Source organism: Catharus ustulatus, chromosome 4 (genome assembly GCF_009819885.2).
Source record: "Catharus ustulatus isolate bCatUst1 chromosome 4, bCatUst1.pri.v2, whole genome shotgun sequence".
NCBI lineage: Eukaryota > Metazoa > Chordata > Aves > Passeriformes > Turdidae > Catharus > Catharus ustulatus.
Genome location: NC_046224.1, coordinates 20,560,391 through 20,584,166, shown reverse-complemented (window position 1 = coordinate 20,584,166; position 23,776 = coordinate 20,560,391). Strand labels below are relative to the sequence as shown.

Below are 23,776 nucleotides of genomic sequence, written 5' to 3'. Positions count from 1 at the left end.
TCAGACACTACTTAGTCAAAATAGAACTTCAGTGAGAATACTGCTTACATTTTTCAGATAGAACAAGACAGATCATATACATAGTTTATACGTATCCTAGTGTGTTAAGAAATTAGGATTTTCATAGGTTGAGAGAAGGTGGTTTGAATGTACGTGTTAGCTTGTTAGAAAAATCCTATATAAGATTATGTACTGGGGAGAATTAGGGCCTTTGCCTTTGCTATTGCTTTTTGCTTTTTTGCCTTTTGCCATTGTTTTGCCATCACTTTGTCGTGCCTGTCAGCGTCTCCAACACCCAAGAAGAAGATCAGAGCTCCTTTAGCAGCAGCACCAACCCTCTCCAGGACCCCCAGGGACGGCTCCTGCCTTTGTTCGGGACTTTAGGCCAAACTTAGCATGGACTTTAATGTCTATGACTGTGCCTTAGAAGACTGATGCACTTTTACAATAAATAACCTTTTTAGCAACTCGCTACTAGCTGCTTTAATCATTTAGAGATAACCTGGCTCGGAAGGTGTGACAGGTGCACCGAGGGAGTTAACCCCACACATTCCAAAGTAAAACTAGAACTAGTGTAGCACTCCAATGTAAAACTAGAACCAACTTATCTAACATACTACCCTGCAGCTAAGAAAACATCCGTTTGCAGAGAAAACGTCATTGAACAGGAACTGCATCTACCTGGTTCTCCAAAAAAAGTGCCAACAACTTTGCTCCATTACATAACCAAAATACTGAAGCAATGCACCAGGGTAACAGAACGGGCAGCACACATAGAAGCACTTATCCAGCTCCTATACAAAGGTAAAGTAGAATTTTTGCCCTGCCAAGGAAAACCATGAAGCACCACAGAACAGGCAGAGTTTACTTACGTCACCAAGCTCTTGACACGCTCCACAGGTAACAACTGGAGTACTTCAGCAGACTCCACCAAACTAAGTAGAGTACTTACAGCTTGGCAGGCCACAAACAGGTTTCCTGGAGCAGAAAAAGAACAAGAACATCTTGTAAATTTACTCAGCTCTCAGTGACTTCTGCTTGTACAGTGCTTGCCCATCATGAAAAGACCGGAGTCAGAGAAATAAGGTAGCATATGGACCGCAGAACTAGCATGTGTATTTTCTAACCGTAACACACAATCATAACACATAAAAGAAGTGCTTCCTAGCTATCAAAGTAAGTGCCTCCTCCAGCAAGCCAGCACTGAAAGCTGTGACAGCTCCCAGTTTGCATGTTTCCATCACACCCACGTGTGCAGAAAGCAGGAATCTGGAGCTAAGCACTGTGGCAGGAGTTGCAGACAGCACTCTGCTAAAAAGAAAGAAATGCTGCCAAATTCATATGAATGTAGCAAAAACAAAAATACATACTGATACTACCACCACACAGAGCTTCTAGGCAGCTCTGGAACTTTGGCTGTGTAAGATCTTCAAAGCTGTCCCATATACCTAAAGACTGAGTATATACTAGTGAATGGCTGGTGGGTTTGCTGAATTTCATCTCCTTCCTAAACCTCTCAGACTCTTTTAAGGATGGAGAGTTTCCCAGAAGCACATGATAGCCAATGCCCTGCCAGGTAAGAAAGGACAATTCCTTTCCCCTCACACTTTAAAGTTAGCAAATCGGTTGCTTTAAAAAAAAAATTCCCCTCCTTTCTCTTCTCAGGCTGAAGAAATACTGTTCCTAAACTAGGCAAACTGAAGAAAGTTTTCAAAAGATATAACTGTCTTATATGCTGCCAATGGAAAAGAAAGGGAAGTGAGCACTCATATCCTATTTACTCCTCTGAAAACATTCATCTATTCTAAGCTGCCAAATTCCCCTCATATGTGCCAGATCCTGCTAACCATTACCCTCCATAAGGAGCTCCTCAAAGAGAGAAGAAACATCAAGTACTATGAGGAGGAGACTTTCAGTATCTATACTGTAAGGACGGTTCCCAAACTGCAGTCTGCAGGCCCTTTGGTAGCAGTGTGCCCATGCTGGACGAAGATAGCAGCTTCTACCTCACTACAGACACACCTGTGTGATCAGTAATTCATACTGGCTCTGAAGAGCTGCCAGCAATAACTTGCTGTTGCTCTGACCTAGTTTTCAAGCCCATCTCCTGGCACTTCACAGCAACCAGAACATCAAAAAACACCTAGTTCTGGAACCTGCACTTTGCCTCAGGGCTCAGAGGCCAGAAAGGTCAAATGGAGCACAGCGCTGGGAGTTTGCACAGGCAGTGAGAGGAGACTGGAGTCCTAGTAGAAGGTGAAGGAATTTCAGGAATCATGGAGGTAGAAAGAATGCCAGAGGATGAAAAAAGCATCTAGGAACCTTAGTTTGGAAGAAGGGTGAAGAAAACCAAGCAAATAAGTGTAATATGGGACAATAAGAGGCAGGAGTATAGGAGTGAGGATGCATTTATTTTATTTTCCCTTACTAACAAAGGAAGAAGTAGCCATGTGCCTCTGGCACCCACAAAGAGCCTGAGCAGAGCTGCTACCATTGCCAGCAAAGATGAGACCCAAGAAAAGAAATTTTAAATATTCCTTTTTCAGGCTAAGCACATTACCAACAAAACAATCACGACAGCACGAAAAACCTGCAAATATGGTAAAAGAAAGACCTAAATGAAAAAGGACCATGCTTGACAAAGTTTCTTTAAAGAAAAAGCAACAGAGCTGATTGGTGGATACGTTTGAGAATATTAACAAAGGTATTATAAATGGAAAATGACAGACAGCCCTTACGAACCAAGGAACAATGAACACTCAACCTGGGGCATTCCAAAACTTGTTTAGAGTTTGTTACAAGGCCAAATACTTTCTAGTTCTCTGAGTAAAAACTCAGAGCCTTGCTCTATGCAGGCTTAGGGAATTGTTTTTTTTCTGGTCAGAGAAAGAAGACAACTAGTGACCTGGAGAAAAGATGAAGCATTTAGAATTGGTGGTGTCACTTGGGTCAGAGATGGTGTGCTGGTTTTGGCAGGAATTTTCTTCATAGTAGCTAATATGGAGCTCTGTCTTGGATTTGTGCTGGAAACTGCTGGTAACAGAAGGATGTTTCTGTTACTGATGAGCAGCACTCACACAGCACCATCCTTTCCTGCTTCTCACCCCACTCCACCAGTGGGGAGGCTGGGAGTACACAAGGTGTTGGGAGGGGTGCTGTCATTTAACTCCAGCCAACCACCAAACCCCCTGCAGCCATTTGCCCACACTCTCACCAGCAGGATCAGGGAAAGAATCAGAAGGGTAAAAGCTAGAAAACTTGTGGGTTGAGATAAAGCAAAAATGCCATGCACACAAGCAAAACAGAATAAAGACCTGCTTTCCATGGGTAGGTATTTGTTCATCCATCTCCAGGACAGCAGGGCCCCATCACATGTAGTAGTGACTTGGGAAGACAAAGGTCATCACTTTAAATGTCCTCTCCTTTCCTCCTTCTTCCCCACAATTTATATACTGAGCATGAATGATAGGGTCTGGAATGTCCCTTTGGTCAGTTGGGATCCCCTGTCCTGACTGTGCCTCCTACCAGCCTACCACGTACCCTTAGGCTCCTTGCCAGCACGGCAGCATGAAAAGCAGAAAAGGCCTTGGCAGCAGCTGTAGGCTCAGCAGTAACAAAAACATCTATTATAAACCCTGTGTTCAGCACAAATCCAGAACACAGCCCCATACCAGCCACTGTGCCGAAAACTACCTCTATCCCAGCCAATACCAGTGGAACACAGCTGGGACAGCTGACCCCACTGCCCAAAGAGATAGCCCCTACCATATGGCACCATGCTCAGCATTTAAGACAGGGGGAAGAAGGCATGGCATCTGTCTTCCCAAGTAACTGCTACAAGTGATGGGGATAGCTGAACATGTGCCTGCCCTTGGGAAGTGGTGAATTAATTCCTTGTTTTGCTTCACTTGCGTGCATGGCTTTTGCTTTACCTGTTAAAATACCTGCATCTCAACCCATGAGTTTTCTCCCTTTTACCCTTCTGATGCTCTCCCCTCATCCCTGCTGAGTAAGCAAGCAGCTGTGTGGGGCTTAATTGCTGGCTGAGGTTGATAAACAGTCCTTTCAGGCACCCAACATATGGCTTTCAAGGTTAGAGATAATGACAGATTTGATTGCAATGTGCTAGACTGAATCCTGATTAATAGCTGTTATTGCTGTTTGACTATTAATTGGCAAGCTTCTGTGCCTGCCAAAGGACTTTCTTGTCTTACTGTGTATGAGCAGCCACTGACCATCAGTGACTGCTTTTGGCTTTCACAGCTGCAGTGCTGTACTGCTCATCATCCTTCTCTGCTGTACCTAGAAACATTTTGATAACAGTCAGGGCAATGCACCCAGGTGGGTAGGTGGCCAGGGCAGTGGATAATCTGTAAACATTTTACAGTGGTGATCCACAGACTAAGGGAATGATATTATATCTAAGGATGGGAGGGGAAGGGGTGGACAATGAGGTTGTATTAGATAGTGTGCTACCTGAGCATGACATAAATGGTATTGATTAACAGGCAGAGAATATGCTGGCTTTGGCTGGGATAGAGCTGAGTTTCTGCACAGTAGCTGGTAGGAGGCTCTGGCTTGGATCTGTGCTGAAAATAGTGTTGACAACACAGGAATGTTTTTGTTTATCAGTGTGCAGCACTCACAAAGCACTAAGGCCCTTTCTGCTTTTCACACCAGCCCACTAGTGAGTGGGCTGGGGGTGCACAAGGAGTTGGGAGGGAACACATCTAGGACAACTGACTCAAGCAATATTTCAGACCATGTGTCATGCTCAGCAGATAAAGTGGGGAATGTTCAGAGCAATGGTGTTTGTCTTCCCAAGTCACCATTATGCATGGCAGAGCCCTGCTTTCCTGGAGGTTTCCTGCTCACCCATGGGAAATGGTCAATTAATTCCTTGTTTTGCTCTGCTTCAGTGTATGGCTCTTGCTTTACCTGTTAAGCTGCCTTCATCTCAGTCCACAAATTCTCCCACTTTTACTATTCTGATTCTCTGCCCCATCCCACTGAGCAAGTATGAGCAGGTGAGCAGCTGTGTGGGGCTTAGCTGTCAGCTGGGGTTAAAACACAACAGTCTTTTTGGCACCCTACATGGAGCTCAAAAAGGGTTTGAGATAATGGCATTTAATTGGAGTGTGCTAGATTGAGTTTATAGCTGTTATTGATGTGTGGCTATTAACTGACAGATAGTAATGTCCTAAACTTTGCACTATAGGTTTGAATTGGAGCATACGAGTCAAGAGTCTCTACTTCACTTGACAGCTTCAGCCTGGATTTGGTTTTGATATATTTCCTTCCTCTTTTTTTTCTCATTTTCTTCTTTTCCTTCCCAATTACCTCTGTCTTACACTATGCAGGACATCTATCACCCCATCATTATTATGAACAGCAAATGTAGAATTGTTTCCTGGATGTTGTTTCCTCCCAGGCTTTGCTCTTCTAGTCTTAGTCAAGCTAGTAAGTAATTTTGGATACAATGCTACCACTATTCATTTTCATGCTTTTTGCAATCAGAAAAACTGCTCTCATTTTTTTATATATCAACAAAAAGGAGATAAACAGGAAGTAACTGTAACTGACCTTTGCAGAGGTTTCCTTTGTCAATGGCTGTGAAGAGAGAGTCTATAAAACTTGTCACACGAGGCAGAATGTGGTCTTTGCTCATTGGTCTGCTCAAAATAAATGGGAAGACTTATTTCTGTTATACTGACAACTACGTATAAAAGCTTTCCATCACATTTATCTCTATTAGATTACAGGCAGCTCATTCCAAGTTTGAAACCAGCACCAAAACATTTTTGCTATTTCTGCTTCACAATTTAAATTGCAGCATTCACTCCTTTCTAGTCCTTCAATAATTACTGAAAAAATACTGTTGAGAGAGGATAATGCTTAAAACACACAAAATGAAATGTGTCAAGAACATCTCTATATACTAAAGCACCAAATTTAATGAGAAGATAATCAAGAAGCTGATATTCTATTCCTGTCTTTACTGTTGATTCATGGTATTTCCATGCAGCACTTGTTTTTGTCTTCTAACCCTGGTTTCTTGAGCCTAGCACTAGCAATTATTGTCCTTTACTTACTGAGGTGATTTCTAACAGAAAAACAGCTAATAGGGAGTAAGAAAGTAGACAATATTACAGAAATGCACAACAGTACCTTAGAATATCCCTTACCTAATGTGTGGCAGTACAACCAAGGCAACCCAAGACTGTGAAAGGTCACTGATATCTTCCTTCTCTGGTAAATGCATTAAGGACAGCACATGATCCAACACTGGTACTTCTGCCTTTTCTCCTTGTCTTTTACTCGTTTGTTGCCTTGTATTAGCGCTGAAAAGAAAACCAAACATTTTAGTAATCCACCACTGTATATCAGATCAGTTCCTTTTGCTCCAATGATATTCAAAATTATGTAGCCTATTTTGAGCAAAAAGGACTTGCACAACACAAGGGATCTTTTTCCTCTCAATGACCTCTACTGCAGAAAACACCACCTAGTCATGCTGAAGAGCACAAAACATGTCCCACAAGAAATGTCAGCTCTTTATTTCAAGTTCAAATAATATTTTTAGAAGAAAAGACACTGGTTCTCAGTTGGACACCCTCACAACTGCGACACATAGACTCCAGGAACACTTCAGAGTCATCTCCACAGCTGTTGTTAATAAACCATGGTAACAATGACATACATGGATGACAGAAGACAATCAGTGAGGTAAAAGTTTTGGACTTAAATGGAATCACAAGGTGAGCCCAAATCAACAAGTCTATCTGTAGGCAGAAAGGGTTGACACCATACTGTAACATATGAACAGGAGTCCTTCACACTCCATGTGCAGCAATCTTTCCACCTAGTGCTTGCAAGATCACAGCTGGAAGACTGCATATGCTTCACCCTCCAAGAAATACAGAAGGTCATAAAAAGCCAACAGTAAGAATCATTAGAGGCTTAAGAAAAAACATTTATGAGATAAACCTCAAGGAATTAGGATTGTTGGTCCAGAGAAAGAAGATCTCAGACATGTCTGATGATGAAAACCTTCTATTTGTAAAAGCTTGATGCAAAGAGTAAGAAATATTCTGCTCCTTATGTTTCCAGCAGACAAGATAAACAACAAGGGATTTAAACTGCCATAAAGAAGGTGTAAGTTATACACTGAGGAATGGGGAAAAAGCCCCAACAAAAAAACCCAAAAGCCAAAAATAAATCAAAAACCACCTGTATAAGCATAAAGATATCAAAGCACTGGCACAGACTTCCAGAGGCAGCTCTGAAATCTCCAGAATTGGAATATTTAAAAACTAGGTAGGAACGGTGTATGCAACTCTTGAGATGTCTCCTGGCTGCAATTTACACCACTGACATTGCAAGAGAACAAAAAAGTCCAAGCAGGAACAAGGTCCTTGCAGTTCTCTACTCAAAACCACTGGAAAAATAGAGAGCTCAAGAAACAAAGAAAACAAGGGAAGAAAATAAAATTTAATCATTTTGACTTGGCCTTCTGTTCCCAAAACCTCAATGCTTCCACTATTATTAAATAAAAATAGGAAAAAATCCCACAGAGTAGACTGTTGTAAGGAAAAATAAAACCTTACACAAAAGGCGATAAAAAGTCAAAAGTTTTTAATTAGCTGAGTTAGAATTACTGGAAAAATCACTATTATTACATAAGCAATGGTCATTCTGTGCTTCAGTGGTTACCCCTAATTTTTCCAAAGAGGCTCTGGGGAAAGCAACCATTTCATTGCAACCAAGCTAGGTTTGCAACTAAAAGCAGTCAAGCTGTGCCAGCACAGGGCTGTTTCTGGATTAATTACATGTCCTTTGATATCCAGCTGTGCTTTACGGCAAGACGTTAGTACTGCTGCCAAGAAAGCTCCTGGACAAGACATATGCATACAGGGAAAAAAGCTGGATCACAGGCAGGAGGTTAGTAATGATGAGAAGCTGAACTGCTGCACTCACTATAAAGATTAACTGCCAAGGGATGCAGTTTGCATGATGGTGTAACAGATCCCCATCATATATGCACCACAACATTGTTCGTATCAGTGACCACCTTTCCAACCTTTTTCCAACTCTTCTCATATAATTTCAAAAAGGGAAGTGATACCCTACTGTATCACTTGGTTTGCAAACCTGCCAGCAGCGCAACTGCTCCAGCAAATACTGGCAGGCAACTTTCATGTGTTCTGCACTGCCCTCAGGCCTAGAGCCACACAGACGCATCTAGTGTAAGCTAAACTTGAGAAATCTCACCTGACAGATGCTTCAGTGAAAACAAGAGGATACTTTTCAAATGCCATTGAACCAATGGTAGGAGGCTCTGCTTTCACCAAAATGAGTTTAGCCAGAATTGCCACAGCCTCATCCTTTGTGATGGCATCTGTGCCAGAAAAGCAATGTTCAATGTATTCAAGAAAGCATGGGAGAAAATGCTGAAGAGACAAAAAAAAAAAAAAAAAGGTAAAAAGTCAAAGATTGGCAAGTCTCTTTAATCATCATCAAATCGACAAAAAAGACACCCCATTACACCAACCACAGGGAAATCCAAATGCTCACAAATAAGCCAGCACATCATTGTACTTATCAGTTCTGGTGTCCCTAGACACAGACATTTTCCTATCCCAGCAGGGATGGTAATTTAATTCCAAAACTCACTCTGCACCAAATCCAATTGTCTTAGGACATTCCGGATCCTTAACTTGGCTTCCACTTCCCAACCATTTAATTAATTTGATTCCTCACAGATCACCAGTTACAGGGCTTATTCTTCATTTCCACTTAATTTCTCCAGAACTCATTCTCTTCCTCTCATCCATAACACACTCACCCTCTTAAGTCCCTAAAGACAAGTTTCTTCTTGTGAACACCAATCACCTTCTCCAACTCTGAGAACCCTTACACAACTTTAACACAATAGCACAAGTAACCTCTTACCTTCTTATCAGATCATGACAGAAGTTTAAATAAACATCATGTCAATACACAAGAATCCTTCAGCATACAAGGCAGGTAAATATACTGTGGATTGCCCAGTTGTTCCCTTTAGCAACAAAAATAAACATAATGCACAATCACTTCCACCTACCCTCTCAAACTGCTTCATTGTGAACATTGCTTCAGAGAAGTCCAAAAGAAAACGCCGTTCAAATCCACTTGCAAACACCTGCAAGATGCAAGTGAAAGGTTGCAGAATGAGAGACATTACATAGTGAGCTCTTCAATACCCATGGGACATCTTTTCTGGCATACAAATCAAGCATGCTTTGAACTCTGAGATACTCCGCCTATCCCTCTTGCTAATTCCAGCACACAGAGCAGCATTGCTTCCAAGTGACCATTTAGGTACAGAAATGCATAGTTCTTATTAACAAACTCTACTGACACAACCCTTTTTGACAAACCCTGCTGGATCCTACAGTCTCTGTGCAAAGACAACCGAGCTATCTCTTCAGTATGATATGGACAATATAAGTTCAAAGTTCAAGGACTGCAGCACAGATACACACTAACTGTTAGGAAAAAGGTTAGGCCCAAAACATATTTCAACTCAGCATTTTTTCTATAGCTGGTTGCAGAAAGTTTACTATCTCATGGGCAGAGTGAATCCCTGTGCTTTTGAAGGATCAAAAACAGGAACAGTCCTTTGAGGTACACAGGATCAAGTACTCAATGCCAAGATAAAATGCACACCCAGATCTCTCTTTCCCAGACCCTTCAATACACAAGGACAGCTTTAAGCCTCCTCCAGTTTAACAGAGGCCCACACAAATATCCTCAAATGTTTGAAGAAGTCTCCTGAGCAAAACTGGCCTCATGCCACAGGCAGAACCAATCTCACTTCAGCACAAGTGAACACTGAAGACCAGATGAGATTTGATCTTTTTTAAACAATTGCAAGTATTGCTTCCCCACCGTAAATCGTGTGGCGTTTTTATCTGAAATATTTTTTCACGCACACACTACAGCTATGGTCCATATTGCTAATTGCAAAATTATAATGTACTGTAGCAGGAAAACTAAAGAATCAGATTACATAGTATAATCTCCTGTTAATCTTTGCAACACTACATTTGATAGGAATGTATGCAGCTAATAGTGTCAATGTTCCAGGAGCAAAGGTAGTAACTGAAATAAGCCCTGTACCCTGTACTCTCTAAATCACAACTGCACTTGTGTGAACCCTGTTCACAAGGCTAAGGCGTGCTCATTAAATGCTTGGAAACAATGCTTTTTTTCACTAAGTTTGACTCAATGATCTGCTTTATCACCATAGGCAGGATATATTTCTTCACTATTCTCCTTCCTTTCTCTACAGAAGCTGTAGGTGTTTAAATCAGAGCCTGGATTTCATTGCAATGATGTCTGCCATGGTGGCATTGCTATATTGACAGTCTGTGTAAGACTGCCAAGAAATCCCAAGACCTTGGGATTCCCAAGGTAGTTTCTCCATTACCTGTGCTAAAAGACTAAAAGGAACCTCATAGCGTATTTCCCAGCCTGAAATAGAACGTCTAGAAATCACCCTGCTCTGGGGAGTTTGAAGTCTGGGATTTCTAGTATAAGCAGCATTCCTTGTTACCTTCTGAACAGATTCCTTGATCAAAGAATCTGGCAACGAAACATTTTCAGCCAGCAGAAATGCAGAAACAGTGTTCAGCAGCATCTTGCAGCAAGAAGATGAGAGATATGGTGTTTGTAACATTTTTATTAAAACCTGAAATGAAAAAGAGAGAACTCATACCTATCCACGAAGATAATGATTATCTGGTCTGAATGGCCTGGACAGTCCCTGGACCAGGAGGGCAGAGTTCTAAGCTTCAGCCCACAGAAATGAATCCTAATAGTCCCACTGAAGTTCAAAGGCCCTGAATCTACCCTAATTGGGTCAAATGTATGTCAATCTGGCAGAACTGCCCTATACCACTGATATGGGGGGTGGACTCCTCCACAGTGGTAGGAATAGACTCTAGACACAGGAGTCCATTTTCCCCATTGCTCATTTACAGTTGGGCTACACCAGCACAGCAACACAGAGGTAAAATCTCACAGGATCAGAGAGGCAGCAATACTCAAAATATTTGTCAGCTCAAATCCTAAGCCCAGTGAAGCATCAGAAATGTGTACGAATGCTTTGGCTGAACACACCTCTTCCATATTCAATCAATACTTCTGAGACACATCTTAGTGACATCCGACCTACCTGACAGACATCTTCAGGCAGTGAGATTTTAGATCCATTTGCATGTTCAACTAAGATCAGATAAGCTTGCAGAATCCTTTCCATCTGCTCTGAAGCCACAGAGCAGTTGACCTTGGTTATTTTCCTCTGCAAATCTAAGAGTGACTCCTGTTTAAATAAAATAGGGGAATGAAATGCTTCAGATAAATGAACAGACTCTGTTTCACTTCCTGCTATTTGAAGGACATTTCAAAGAATCAGTATTTCAGCTTCTCAACACACTATTGCTGGGTCTCTCATACATATTCCACAAATTAAACCTTGCAGAAACACTGTGAAATTTCCCTTACGTAAAAACACATCCCAGATTCCTCGGATAGAAATACAAGGAACTCCAAAAATGAGGGCCTCCAGAAAGGCCAACACTTGACATACAAAATAGGGAAGAGAAATATTGGGCTCCAAACCCACAGTGATTTGGAAGCACCCAGCTTTCACTGGAATTATCAGAATTTAGATTACTTTTACATTTTGTGCATCATTTGCTAATGTGGATGCTGAGAGATTACTCATACAATGTGCATTCTACATTAGTGTCTCTTTCTACCCAGAAGATACAAACTCCTATCCTTAATCAAACAAATGGAACCCAATTTAGACAGCTATCAAAGACTGCATGAATATTTCCCTCTAAGCAAGATATCCCCATGGATCCACCAATTTCCAGAGTAAAAGAAAAAACCTCATTAAAAATAAAAGGAAATATGTCACAAATTTCCAAGATTTCATAATAACTGCAGATGCTGAGTCAAAGAAATCTCAGGGATACAAAACATTCAGTGATAAACAAATCTGTAGCTAATGACAGTCATGTAAAAATTGCTTATCATATTAGGTGAGACCAGAGAAACAGGATGGGATTTTCCAGAAAACTGGTTAGTCATAGGAAAGCAGTCTCAAGAAAGAACCAGAAATTATTTACCCATGCTGGAAGGACTACTCTAAAAAAGCTCATGTGAACTATTTCCTGCAGTTTCCCATTTCATCCCTCTGAGGAGCACAACTGACAGTCTGTTGTCAGTTGCAAGAGGCTTCAATCTCCCTTAGCAAATCCCCCTACCACATGTTTGCAAACCTTTAAATACTGGTGAGGTAAGTAAAACACACTGCCAGGTTGTGTCATTGCTGATTATTCTACATCACCCTAACCCAACACAGCACAGCCCACAGTACTCAGCTGTGCTCCTTCAAACCAGTGTAAAAAACCCCCAAGCAGCAACACAGGAACACCCAGACTGAAAACATTATGATTTTCAGTACTTGGCTGCAAGGTTCAAACTTGGATTTCCAGGTTTAACCAAACTCTTTGCTTTAAAAAGATCTGTAAGGCAAAACCATTCCCTTTTACCATCAGAAAATGGTTTTGAACCACCAATAGTTCAGCAACATAAAACAAGCACTGCATTCCAACAAGGGCTCTGCAATGTGTGCAAAGGCAGACTGTACAAACCATTCTTGCCCAGCCATAAGACTGAGTTTTGAGTCTCACCTATAGTAGTTCCTTTCTCATTCACAAAACAACCACCAGGGTAACTGAACTTAGAAAAGAAGGGTGGAATTTTTCCCACGACTTTGTATTTTATGTTTCCAAATCAGAAAAAAACCCCAGTTCTGGTCCAATAAAACACAAATACTTTCCTCAATAAGTGCAGATTTTTTCCTCCGTCACTCATGAATAAAAAAATAACAGTAAGAAGAAAAATAATCAGAGTACCTTCAGGCACTTGAAGACAATATCAAAATGCTCCTTATGGATATGTACTGCAGATGATCTAATCATTTGCTTGAAGGCTTCTCCAACAGCTACCCATGGTAGCTCAATTTCTTTTTCAGTCATAGGCCCCAGTTTCAACAGAATTAACTTCATAGCCTGCACAGGAAAACAGCATATCATGTTCCTACACTTAAAAAATAAATCTAGCAATCTTAAAACTAATTAGGTGCAATGTATTGCTAAAATACTCCAGTGATCTCAATTCTTTCTAGAATGACTACAGGGAATAAAAAAGGCTATCACCTAAAATCTGAAATATCAGCACATAGGAATATTGCAAAGGAATTATTTAAAACAACCTTCCTGTCTCAAAAAATATTCTTAGAAGGCTTTCAGATCCTACCAAGTAACTACCAACATGCTTATCACCAAGGAACCACTGAGATGAATGAGAAAACACTGGATGATCTCAGTGAGCACTGCCTAAGGCCCATTACAGTAACAGTTAAAGCAGCAGTTTTGTCTTTACCGTCTCTGCACAAGAGTGGAACATGTTTCGAACACCCTTGCACATCTCAAAAAGCAGTTGTCCTACACCCTCCACCTTCTCGGGGTGCTCTCCCAGGTCACGAAGCATTAAATTGAAGAGTTCATTTTTATCAGAAACCTACAAAACATAAGGAGAAAAAAATGTTATCTTTTATTCAGAGCTGCCAGGTGGATGAAGGCAATCAAAAGGTTCCACAGCACAATGTTATTCACCTAGTCCTGCCTTCCCACAACAGCTCAAATTCATTATTTCTGTGACCAACAAGGAAATTCAAAGAAGAAATTTGATCAGCTATTCAGTCACTACATGTCCCACAGCCCCAGAACGCACACAGGTCTGCTAAGATCACTGAAGCTGAAAGATATGGGTTTGATTCTTCTCATGATTTTAAACACAGGCATAGATGTGCAGTTAAACTGGTCACAACTAAAACAAAAAATCTCTGTCCTGATGAGAAAGAGATATGTATCAGCTGAACACAGAATCCAGTCATCCTAAACTGGAACCACATCTGAGAATACTGCAGGGACTTCCGGCCCAACACCTCAGTTTCTGAGAATTTGACTTAAAGTTCAGAAATTTCCAAAAAAAAATCAATCAAATGAACATGCTTTATTAAGGTCTCTCAACTTTGCAGAAAAATGAGGATACTCAAACTTGCCAGCCAGTCTAAGGAATCCTGGCTTTTGTATGTTTTGACTAAAGAAAATCCAACAATCACCACTCTCTTTCCTTACTCCATGAAAGGCTGCTGTCTGATCTTGGCTGATCTGCCTGCAAATGTTACATACAGTGATGCAAAAACCGTTAGAAGAATTTCTACAAAGAAATTCTACTAAGTTCTACAAAGGTCTCTAAGTATTAATGAAAAAGCCAGTGAGCAAATGTGCATATACAAACTCAAGCCTCCTTTCTGCAGGATTACTTTACTATTTCTAGTCATCTTAGATAAACAAACCACAGACATTTAGTTTTACATGCCTAAACAGAGAGTGCTAAGGCCTCTATTTGCCACTGACATAGAAGCCATTACATTCTCAGTATGACATAAAGTCACCAACAAAAAATGACAACTCAGGGCATGCTGTATGCCAGTTCAGGCCTTGTTAACCCTTCTCTGGAGAAAACCCAATATTGTGCATTGAATCCAAAAACCACCTCAAAATGAATATAGCACCAAACTACAAACACTTACCTTTCTCATTAGAAAGACAAAACTTTCAGCAGCAAAGTTTCTGATATGGAGTTTGTGGTGAGCCAGTAGGGTGCTGTACAGGCTACAAAGACACAAAATAATCCATTGTCTTAGGGGAAATGCAAGAACCACCATCAACTGGTTACAAAGATGGTTTCCAGTTTACATTACCACTTTTTACAAACACTAAGAACCTGTCCTTCTAGAGAGGGCCAATACCTTCCCTCATCTAGATTCCTTTCCACTCTCCCTGCATAAAGAACAAGAGTTTTGCAAAGAATGTCATATGACAGTGCCAGCAAATTAGGCCATAATCAGAAATACCTTTCAAATATGCAGATCCACACAGATTCAATTGCAGCATAAAGATTTTCAAGATATATGTTTAGCAGCAATAAGTGAAACAAAAGTTCATTTATACACCAGATTTCTATTTCAGCTGAGCCAACAGGTCCCCTGTACACTTAAAAGTTTTGAAAGATTCAGTTTGCAAGGCTGATAAATATTTGCAGTTTGCTGGCATCAGTAACAGCGGCAGTTGGCTCATCACAGGTTCATTGCAGAGGGAGTGGTGCCTCAGATTCTCTCAAACTGAATAGATCATTTTTCAGTATGTTCAACACCTTAGCCTGGGCTGGGGAGGAAATCTGTAACCAGTTTTTTGCTCCACCTGTTCCAAACTGAAATTAGGAGGAGGAAACATGGAACCACTGTCTATGTCAAAAGGAAGAGCCCAGCTACATCAGCAATGGAAGACTGAACAAGTGGTCACATTGAGTCAGGCCATGTGCTCAGTCAGTCTACTGCAGCTGCCAAAAGCAGGTAACTGGGAAAGGTTTAAAAACACAGCAAGCACATACAAAATCAGCCTTCAAGCACCTGCAGATCAGGAACTCCCCAAGCCCCGAAGTCCCTGCAGGAACTCCCTGGAGCTTGGCCAGTTTCTCTCTAAGAAAAGCTGACAAAGCATGTAAAAGGTGTACTGAAGCATTAAGTCATGTATCCACGTGGTGTTTACATTACTACAGCATCTAGTAACTGCTGATCAAGACAGACATTAAATATGGTTTTTACCTGTAAATGTTGTGTATGTCCTTCACCATCAGTCTCCACAAATACTTGTAGAGATAGGAAAGAGAAGTAAAAGCCCATTCTAGCAGCTCTGTGTCCTGTGTATCCAATAATTTGGTGATGGCCAGGAAAAAGTCATGAAAGTGAGGATAGAAGTCAGCCTGAAGATCTCGAGCCAGCTGCACCACCAGACTGTGTTTCAGAAAATACACCAGTGTTAGTGCATCTCAAAAATAAACCAATAAAAACCTAGTCAAACACTGCATAATACAGCACAATCTCTTTGGAAAGAAAGGTAGCATCACTTTTACTTTTCACTTTTTGAAAAATATCACCTATTAGGCAGCTGTGGATGGCAAGAATCTTAGGATGTTTGAAAAATCAACCAGACAGCAGTGGACAAGAAAACAAATGATTAACATCAAGCAAAGCACGCTGATACAATGTCTGACATCCAGTAAGCACTCCAGCTACTTTGTTTGCCTTGTCACAACTATACATTTTTAAGACTTAGAACCATAAAGCTCTGTCAGGGAAATACGACCGTTTTGGGTATCTCATTGCTTATTTTCTTCAGGCACAATAAAGATAAAGAACACTCACAACAGGACTTATACTTACTTGTAATACCATCAAGGCTTATGACTACTTTTTGTGACCATACACTTACTTTAATAGGGGCTGGTAAGCAAGACTGCCTTCTACTTGCAAATGTGTCTTCAAGCTCTGCACAACAGCACTTTGGTAATAAACCAGCTGGTTGAAGGACTGGCATTTGTTGGCCACTTCATTGTAGAATTGCACTGTTCAAACAACAAAAGAGAAGTCCTGAAAACTAGTCCAGACCCTGGTAAACATGTAGGGTGTTAAAGAATAACACTGCTCCAGAGCCCAGCCCAAAAACCAGTCCATAATCTCCCACTGGGCTCTGGATGAAGAAAAAAACATATTTTAGCAGTCTGAGGAAAGCAGGAAACATGAATAGAAATGACCTACCAAAATGCTGAGTGAGGTTCAGTTCCTTCCATTTCCGCAGTCCTTCGAAAAAGTAGGTTTCAACCTCCTGCCAAAACAAAGATGAAGAGTAGCTACCAACCCTAATGAATGTGTAAAGATGAGAGGTTCAAATGAAGACAACTATCAAGTGCCTTAAACATTTAAAGAATATTCTAAGAAATCTCAATGACTAATTTCAACAGGAGTTTCCCTGAAAATAAGTCTTTCTTTCAATATGCAAAACACATTTGAAAATATTTTCTGGTGACAGGACGTCCTTACATATTTGCATTTTATACCTCTGTTGACTGGCCTTGATAATCTAAGATGCAATACCATAGTTCACCCATCACAATGCCTTGGGACTTCTTTTGGCATCCTCACAGCTATTGAGTGGGAAGTTCAGAAGGCCAGGTGGCAATAACCTACAGAGCACTATAATCATGATGATGATTTATGTGACAGATAGAAATGACCCTTGTGATCCATAAAGATACATGCTCATGCTTTATACACATGCTGCCAGTATGGGTGGTGTGAATGTGGAAGGGTGTGGATCTCTACTCCCAGGTAACAAGTGACAGGACAAGGGGAAATGGCCTGAAGTTGTGCTAAAGGAGGTTTACACTGGATATCAGGGAAAATTTCTTCACTGAAAGGTGGTCAGGCATTAGAATGGGCTGTCCAAAGAAGTGGTTGAGTAATCATCCCTGGAAATACTTAAAAGTAGATGTGGCACTTAGGGACATGGTTTCATGATGAACTTGACAGTGTTAGATTAACAGTTGGGCTCAAGTCTTTCCAAGTCTGGTCCTAGGACTGCTAAACAGCACAGCAGCATCTTTCATGTTCACAAACAGGCCCATCAGCCACATGGAAGACATTAAGGTGATACTGTCAAGGTGCCTCTGCAGCAATACTGCAAACCAGGTAAAAGAGTAAGAGGGAACAAAGCATGAAACGAGGCTCCAGGAAAAGCAGTTCTTGTAGGAGCTTCTTTCCAATTTCCTCCCAAATAAATTTCTTAAATGATTCTTTTGTGGAGTATATCTACTTGTGATGTGATTTCTGAAAATAATCACGATTTCTGCTTTCACCTCAGCATAGCTCCCAGTTCTGTCAATCCGATGAATAATATCAATATTAATGTTGCTTAGGCGCTCCGAAAAGGTAAGAAACTGAAAAAAAAGACAAAAAAAGACATGTTTTTTACTCGATTCTGAGCACAGACCTTATAAATCTCTCTCCATAGCACATACACTGCAAACCCCACTTCTAAAGACGGGCTGCCAGATAATACCCCTCAGTATCAGCCCTACAAAAGATCAAGGCAAAACGCCCAGGAGCAGGACTGACCCTCTCCCCCCCACCCCGACCTCCAAAGCCGAGGCTCGCAGCCCACACCTCTGCACCACACGATGAAAGAGATGCAGAGAAATCTACCTAGAGCTCAGAAACTCCCCCGCTCCCAGCCTTCCTGAATGACCAATGGCTAATTTCATCGAATGGTGTCGGTTTCCTACGCTAGGGTGCTCCTGCTGCCCGCCAGGGCCGGTGACCCGGCTGAGGAGCTGCCGGGTCCGGGGCAGCAGCCGCGCTCCGGCCCCGCTGTCCCGGCCGGGCCCCTCGCGGCGCTCAGCGCTCCCGGCCCCGCCGCCCCGGTTAGGGCACCACCGCTGCACTAACACCGACGGCGGAAGCCTCAGCTGCCTTCCCCCGCCCAGCAGCCGCGTCCGGGCCGGCGCTCACCCGGTGAGTGTTGCCCGACTTGTGGGCCGCGGGCTTGCTCTTCATGGTGGCGGCGGCCGGGCCCCCACAGCAGTCCCACACGTGCGGCCCTAGGCACTGGGCGCCGCCATGCCGGACTCGGGCTGCCGGGAGCAGGGCGGGACCGCCGGCGGAAGGGGCGGGCGGTGCCGAACCGGGGCCGGAGCAGTGGGCTCCTGTGCCCGGCTCACCCTGGCAGCGAATGGGGATCGCCCAGCCTCGCCCCAGCATTATCTGTGCGCTCCGGTGTAGGGCGGCGGGCTGGGGCACCTCGGTACTGGGGGGAGGCCGCGACGGTGCCCAGGGAAGAGCAGTGCAGCCCACAGCACGGCACTGATGGCTCATCCCGAAACAGCCGCTGCCCACTGCTCTTAGTAGTGATTTTTGTCCGGACCTCAGCAATTTAAACTAAAATGTTCATCGTAGACAAAGTACGTGCAAACCAAGTCCTCGCACAAGAGTAAATGGTTACGGACTGGTCGTCCCTTGCAATACCGTGGGAGCTTCTGCCTGCGGCTGCGGGAGGGGAAGCACGTGTGAGGAGGAGGGAGGTGAAGTTAAGGCTGGAAGCAGCTTTGTTGCGGGCAGGTGTGGTACAACCAGCTCGGAACCACGCTCTTGCACAGCTTGAGAATTTGGCCCTGCCGAGGCTGCCTGTCCTGCCTGCCACAGGCAGCTCAAGGCCGCTCGCACAAACCAGGCTTGCAGGTCATTCAGATGGAAAGACATACAGGTGGGTTTGAGCACGGCTGAAGTTCACCATTAGGAGCACGTAGGGACCCGCAACTGAGAACAGACCGAACAGGTTAAACACTGCCAGGTGCATCCAGAAAGGCTGCCCACAGGCAGGCAGTAAGCCATAACATGATAATCATCTGGACAGGTAGGGGAACGTGCTTGCTTCAGCACCTGTGGAGTCAGAGCTACCGAGACAGCTGTTAGCTTTAAACCTTGCTTTTCTGCTGTAGGAATAGAAAGGACTTCTGGTGTTTGCATTAGGTGGGAAGAGAATGCCTAATTAGGCAGTTAAGTTTGAAAATGTTTGCTTAAGTGATTTCAAGGCCAAATATTTCCATAAAAGTGCAGCTAAAAGCATTTTGAGAGGTCTAGATCCACAAGAGCTTAGGCACCAATATGCAACTGTTTAAGAGCACAAATAACCCTCCAGAAGTGGTTAGTAAATTCCCTTACTATATCTCCTACATATTGTATACTTACAGAAAACAGTCTGCAAGGTATTTTTTCATTATGAATAGCATCTACAGCAGAGCTGTAGAATTTTCTGGGATGCATGCACTACAAAATCATCCAAAGAAATGAGCAAAATCTAACATTCATGTAAAGTTATGGGGAGAAGTGCTCTGCATGCTGCAGAAGTCATCATCAGCCAAATGAGAAAGTTTTTAAAAGGTTAAAAATGCTTTTTTTTGTTTGTAAACTGGCAATTTCTCAGAAGATTGAGACAGGGTAGACCTGCAGCTGCTGATGTTCCTTAGTTTCTGTTTGCAAGAGCTAGTCACAGAGTGCATTTCAGCCAGCAGAGTGTATGCACTTGGATGTACATCTGAGTGAGCCTCAGGCTAGTAGCCCAGATATCAATACCAGTATGGCTAGGACAGTAGGTCTGGTGCCTCAGCTGGCAAGGTTCAGTGACCCAGAAGGGCCCTTCCCCACTTGTGTATGAGCTGCAGCTCTGTTAGCAATACCTTTACTACATACACTCCCCTCTGACTGCAACGCCTCAAGCCTCAGGCTTTATTCTTTTACTTTTCCAGTAAGAAATGTGGTTTTCCCATCTCTGGGCAGGCCCTAGCTCCAGAACCCTGTGATTATCTGATGGTTCCTGCCAGCAATTCTCCTTCAGAAATCTATGCTAGAGGCATTAAAAATTAAAAACAGATGGCCTTCTGAAGAGCAATGGCTTAGTGGTAGTAATACCTGTAGAGGCACGTAGAGGAAACCGTTGTAAAGTAGTGCCTGCATGTCTATCAAAGTAGTCACCAATGCAGATCTGACTTCTTCCAACGCTCAGTGTGGGCTACAGCCACCAGTCCCTGACTCTAATGCATCAGCACTTCTGAAACAGGTCTGAAATTCCTGTATTTCCTCCACTCCTGGGTTTTTTAGTCCTGCAGTTCAAAATCTGCTTGCTGGACTCAGCGAGAGCCACTTTTATGTAGAAGCAAAGCAGACTTGCCTCCTGGTAATGTGTAGTTTATAATAATAGTAATTGAGGTGAAATACCTCAATATTTAACCCGGGATGCTCTCACAGGCCAGAATTCATCTCAAACAAGCTACGTATTTACAATGCCTGAGTCTGCCTTTGAGCATCAACTTCAGGCTCCTTTTGTATTCACTGAAGATCTGGACACGTTCTTGTACTCGAAACATCTGTGTTAGAATAGAATTAATCCTAGAATTGGCAGTCTCAGAAAGTCTGGATGACCCCATTATACATATCTACAACTGCCTTCTGGGGATGCCTCCCACATGACATGGCTCAATAACTACATAAATACACAGTATCCAAACTGTTACCAAGTTGCCCTACTTCTGTCGTACTTTTATGCGTAATAACCACAAGCACAGCACGTACTCCTAAAGGCTGTATGACACTGAGTTTCCGACTTAAAGGACATGTTACCTGACAGCAGACAAGGAGCAGCCAGGTCAGCCTATTTTTAATTAGGGTATGTTGTAGATTGCATAGGTGCACAGGTGTAAGATCAAATTTTCATTTTCCTGCCATATTCATAGAGGCATGGCAGAGTTTGCATAGGTAATTATATTGTGAGAGGATTTTCCCTTTCAAAATTAAATATAACAGGCAAATAGATGAACAGAAACAACTGTGAATTAGACCAAACAACTTTCCAATCTTGGATGCCCAAAGCTAGAGACTAAAGAGTTATCTGAGCTGATTGTGAACCCAGAAGCTTTTGTCTTTTCCTATCTCAAGTCACCACTCAGGTGGGGTGCAGGGGCTGCGGTGGATGTGGCTGTGAACCTACGGCATCACAGGAGCGCTTCAAAATCCTCCTGTTGGGGGAAGTTGGCATGAGTTGAAGGTGAGTGATATAAATGTATCACGCAGTTCGATGTATTCTTTCAACTGAAGCAAACAAATTTATATATTTTTTTAATTTGTCTGCAAAGTAAGATGAGCCCTTTGGAACACAATGGCATATTTTCACTGCCAGTTTCCTCCTCAGCTTCTCGCTGGCATTTTGCCTTGCCTTGTAGGAGAAAACTCCACAAGATTATATAGGATGTTGTAGAGAGAGCTTCAAAGTCAAAGCAGACAAGATTCTGGAATCCTGTTCTGCAATCTGGTGAAACTGTTTGGCCACATTTTTTCTAATATGCCTGAAGCATATTCTGCGAATAATGCAACTCCAGGTCAATGCTAGCTGAGTCATGGGGAGAATTTCATCTACCCTTAGGTTTGCTGATGAGAGAGGGTTAGAACAAGGGGCTGGAATACAGATCCCAGATTTTCTGTATGAAATATCCTGAATTTAGGGACTTTTCCCACAGAAAGGGGCACTAACAACCTGGTTCAATCCTTGAAAACCTAGGCCAGTGACTCATCTATTTCAAGTCAGGGTCCTGCTGCAGAGCTGGAATAGGTGGGCTGTACTAGCTCCATCTCTTAAAGTAAACTGAACAGTGCCAGAGCACAGGGACTGTCCACACCAATAAATCATCCACACAATCCCTGGCACATTTTGATTCGTGCCAGTTTTCTGCCCAGTAGGAACAGCCAGCTGGGGTTTTTTTTTAGACTTCAGTTTTCTGTTTGTTGTTTGGTTTTGGTTGGTTGGTTTCTTTGATTGCTTTTTGTGGGATTTTGTGGTTTTTTGTTTGGTTGTTTTTTTTTGGGGGGGAGGGTTTTTTGTTTGGCTTTTGTTTGGTTGTTTTTTTGAGTGGAGAAGAAAGTTTTCAAATTTCTTTTTGTTAGAAAGAAAAAGGGTCTGATTTCTGCACAGACCATGTGTATACAGATAGCCCCAGGACAGGAGAGGTTTTTTGCAGTGGTGGCTACTGCTGTTGCTCTTCATCCACTGCTCTGCCACAGCAGCAGCAGCAGAACTGGCTATGGTCTTGTTGAAAGCAACAGTAATAGAAACAGCAGGAGGAGAATTCCCAGAGGAATCATGGAGAAAGGAAAATGAAAAAGCAGGATGGAGTCTTGTTCCCCAAAAGAGAGGTGAATGCTCTCCTGCACTTCACACTCACCATTAAAATGAGGGGCATTTGGATTTGAAAGAAATCATCTGGATTTCAGGCTGCCTGTCATGTGTCTGGGACTAAAACTCACTGAAAGGAATGGTATGTTCCTGGTATGGAACAGAAGGTAATGTACAAAGCAATTGGTACTGTTCTTCATATCTCTGCATCCATCTCATTCATGCAATAAAAGTTAGGTATGTAGGTTTGATGTTTTGGCTAATTAATTTGTTGTTGGTTTTTTTTCTTATTTGAAGTTTGAACTGTCATACTATTCATGCAGCTCAAACTTTGCTCTCAGGTTCCAGTAGAGTCAGTACTTCAGTTATCCATTCTTGATCTCATAGATCCAAGAGACATAGTGTACAAGAGCTGAAACTTTGAAGAAAAGGTCTAATAATCTCAGCTCTGAAGTGTACAGTAAGGAAAAAACATTTAAACACACATACCCTTAAGCTGAGACTGCTAGGAAGCAGTCTAATTTTGAGATGTTCTGTTGAGTGAAATATTTGTGGGTACCTTAGAAAAGTGAAGAATTTATACAACATCAAGAGACAAAGCAGCCCTTCTTGGCACTTCCACTGTGTTATGAGCTGCTGGTATCAGCTGCTAAATTATGGATATTCATGAGAAATTTACAATATTGGTCTACATAAAGCAGAAAAAAACCCCAACAAAACACAAAAAAATCAAGCTATACCAACCAACCATCCAACCAGCCAATCAACCAACCCAAAAAACACTAAAAAATTTTATTGATGCTGTAACTGTAGAGATGTTACTAACACTAAGAAAAAAAATAGGGCTGTTCCTTCTTACCATAAATTTAAGTAAACTTTTGGACACTGCTGCTGCTTTTAATACCAATTTGTGGGTCTAGTTTATGATCAGATCAAATAGGAACCATTGAAGGAAATGATAAAACAAACATACTGAAATAATAAATCCCTGTATAAAAGATTCCTAGGTGGAGATTGACACTTCAGTGATAAAG

The 23,776-nt window shown here is 42.2% G+C and overlaps 1 protein-coding gene across 1 annotated transcript in view; it reads right to left on the bottom strand.

Moving 5' to 3' along the window:
* UTP20 (UTP20 small subunit processome component) overlaps positions 1-18,656 on the bottom strand; it is a 62,501-nt gene extending 43,845 nt beyond the window's left edge. The window contains exons 1-15 of the mRNA XM_033057684.2: positions 18,533-18,656; positions 17,881-17,961; positions 16,784-16,850; positions 16,458-16,590; positions 15,791-15,979; positions 14,717-14,798; positions 13,501-13,638; positions 12,972-13,127; positions 11,219-11,365; positions 10,598-10,732; positions 9,104-9,181; positions 8,272-8,450; positions 6,186-6,341; positions 5,584-5,672; positions 873-978 (exon numbers count right to left, since the gene is read on the bottom strand). Coding sequence (XP_032913575.1) covers positions 873-978; positions 5,584-5,672; positions 6,186-6,341; positions 8,272-8,450; positions 9,104-9,181; positions 10,598-10,732; positions 11,219-11,365; positions 12,972-13,127; positions 13,501-13,638; positions 14,717-14,798; positions 15,791-15,979; positions 16,458-16,590; positions 16,784-16,850; positions 17,881-17,961; positions 18,533-18,577 — 1,781 coding nt within the window. The 5' untranslated portion in view covers positions 18,578-18,656. The remainder of the gene's footprint in view (positions 1-872; positions 979-5,583; positions 5,673-6,185; positions 6,342-8,271; positions 8,451-9,103; positions 9,182-10,597; positions 10,733-11,218; positions 11,366-12,971; positions 13,128-13,500; positions 13,639-14,716; positions 14,799-15,790; positions 15,980-16,457; positions 16,591-16,783; positions 16,851-17,880; positions 17,962-18,532) is intronic.
* Between the last annotated feature and the right edge of the window lie 5,120 nt (positions 18,657-23,776).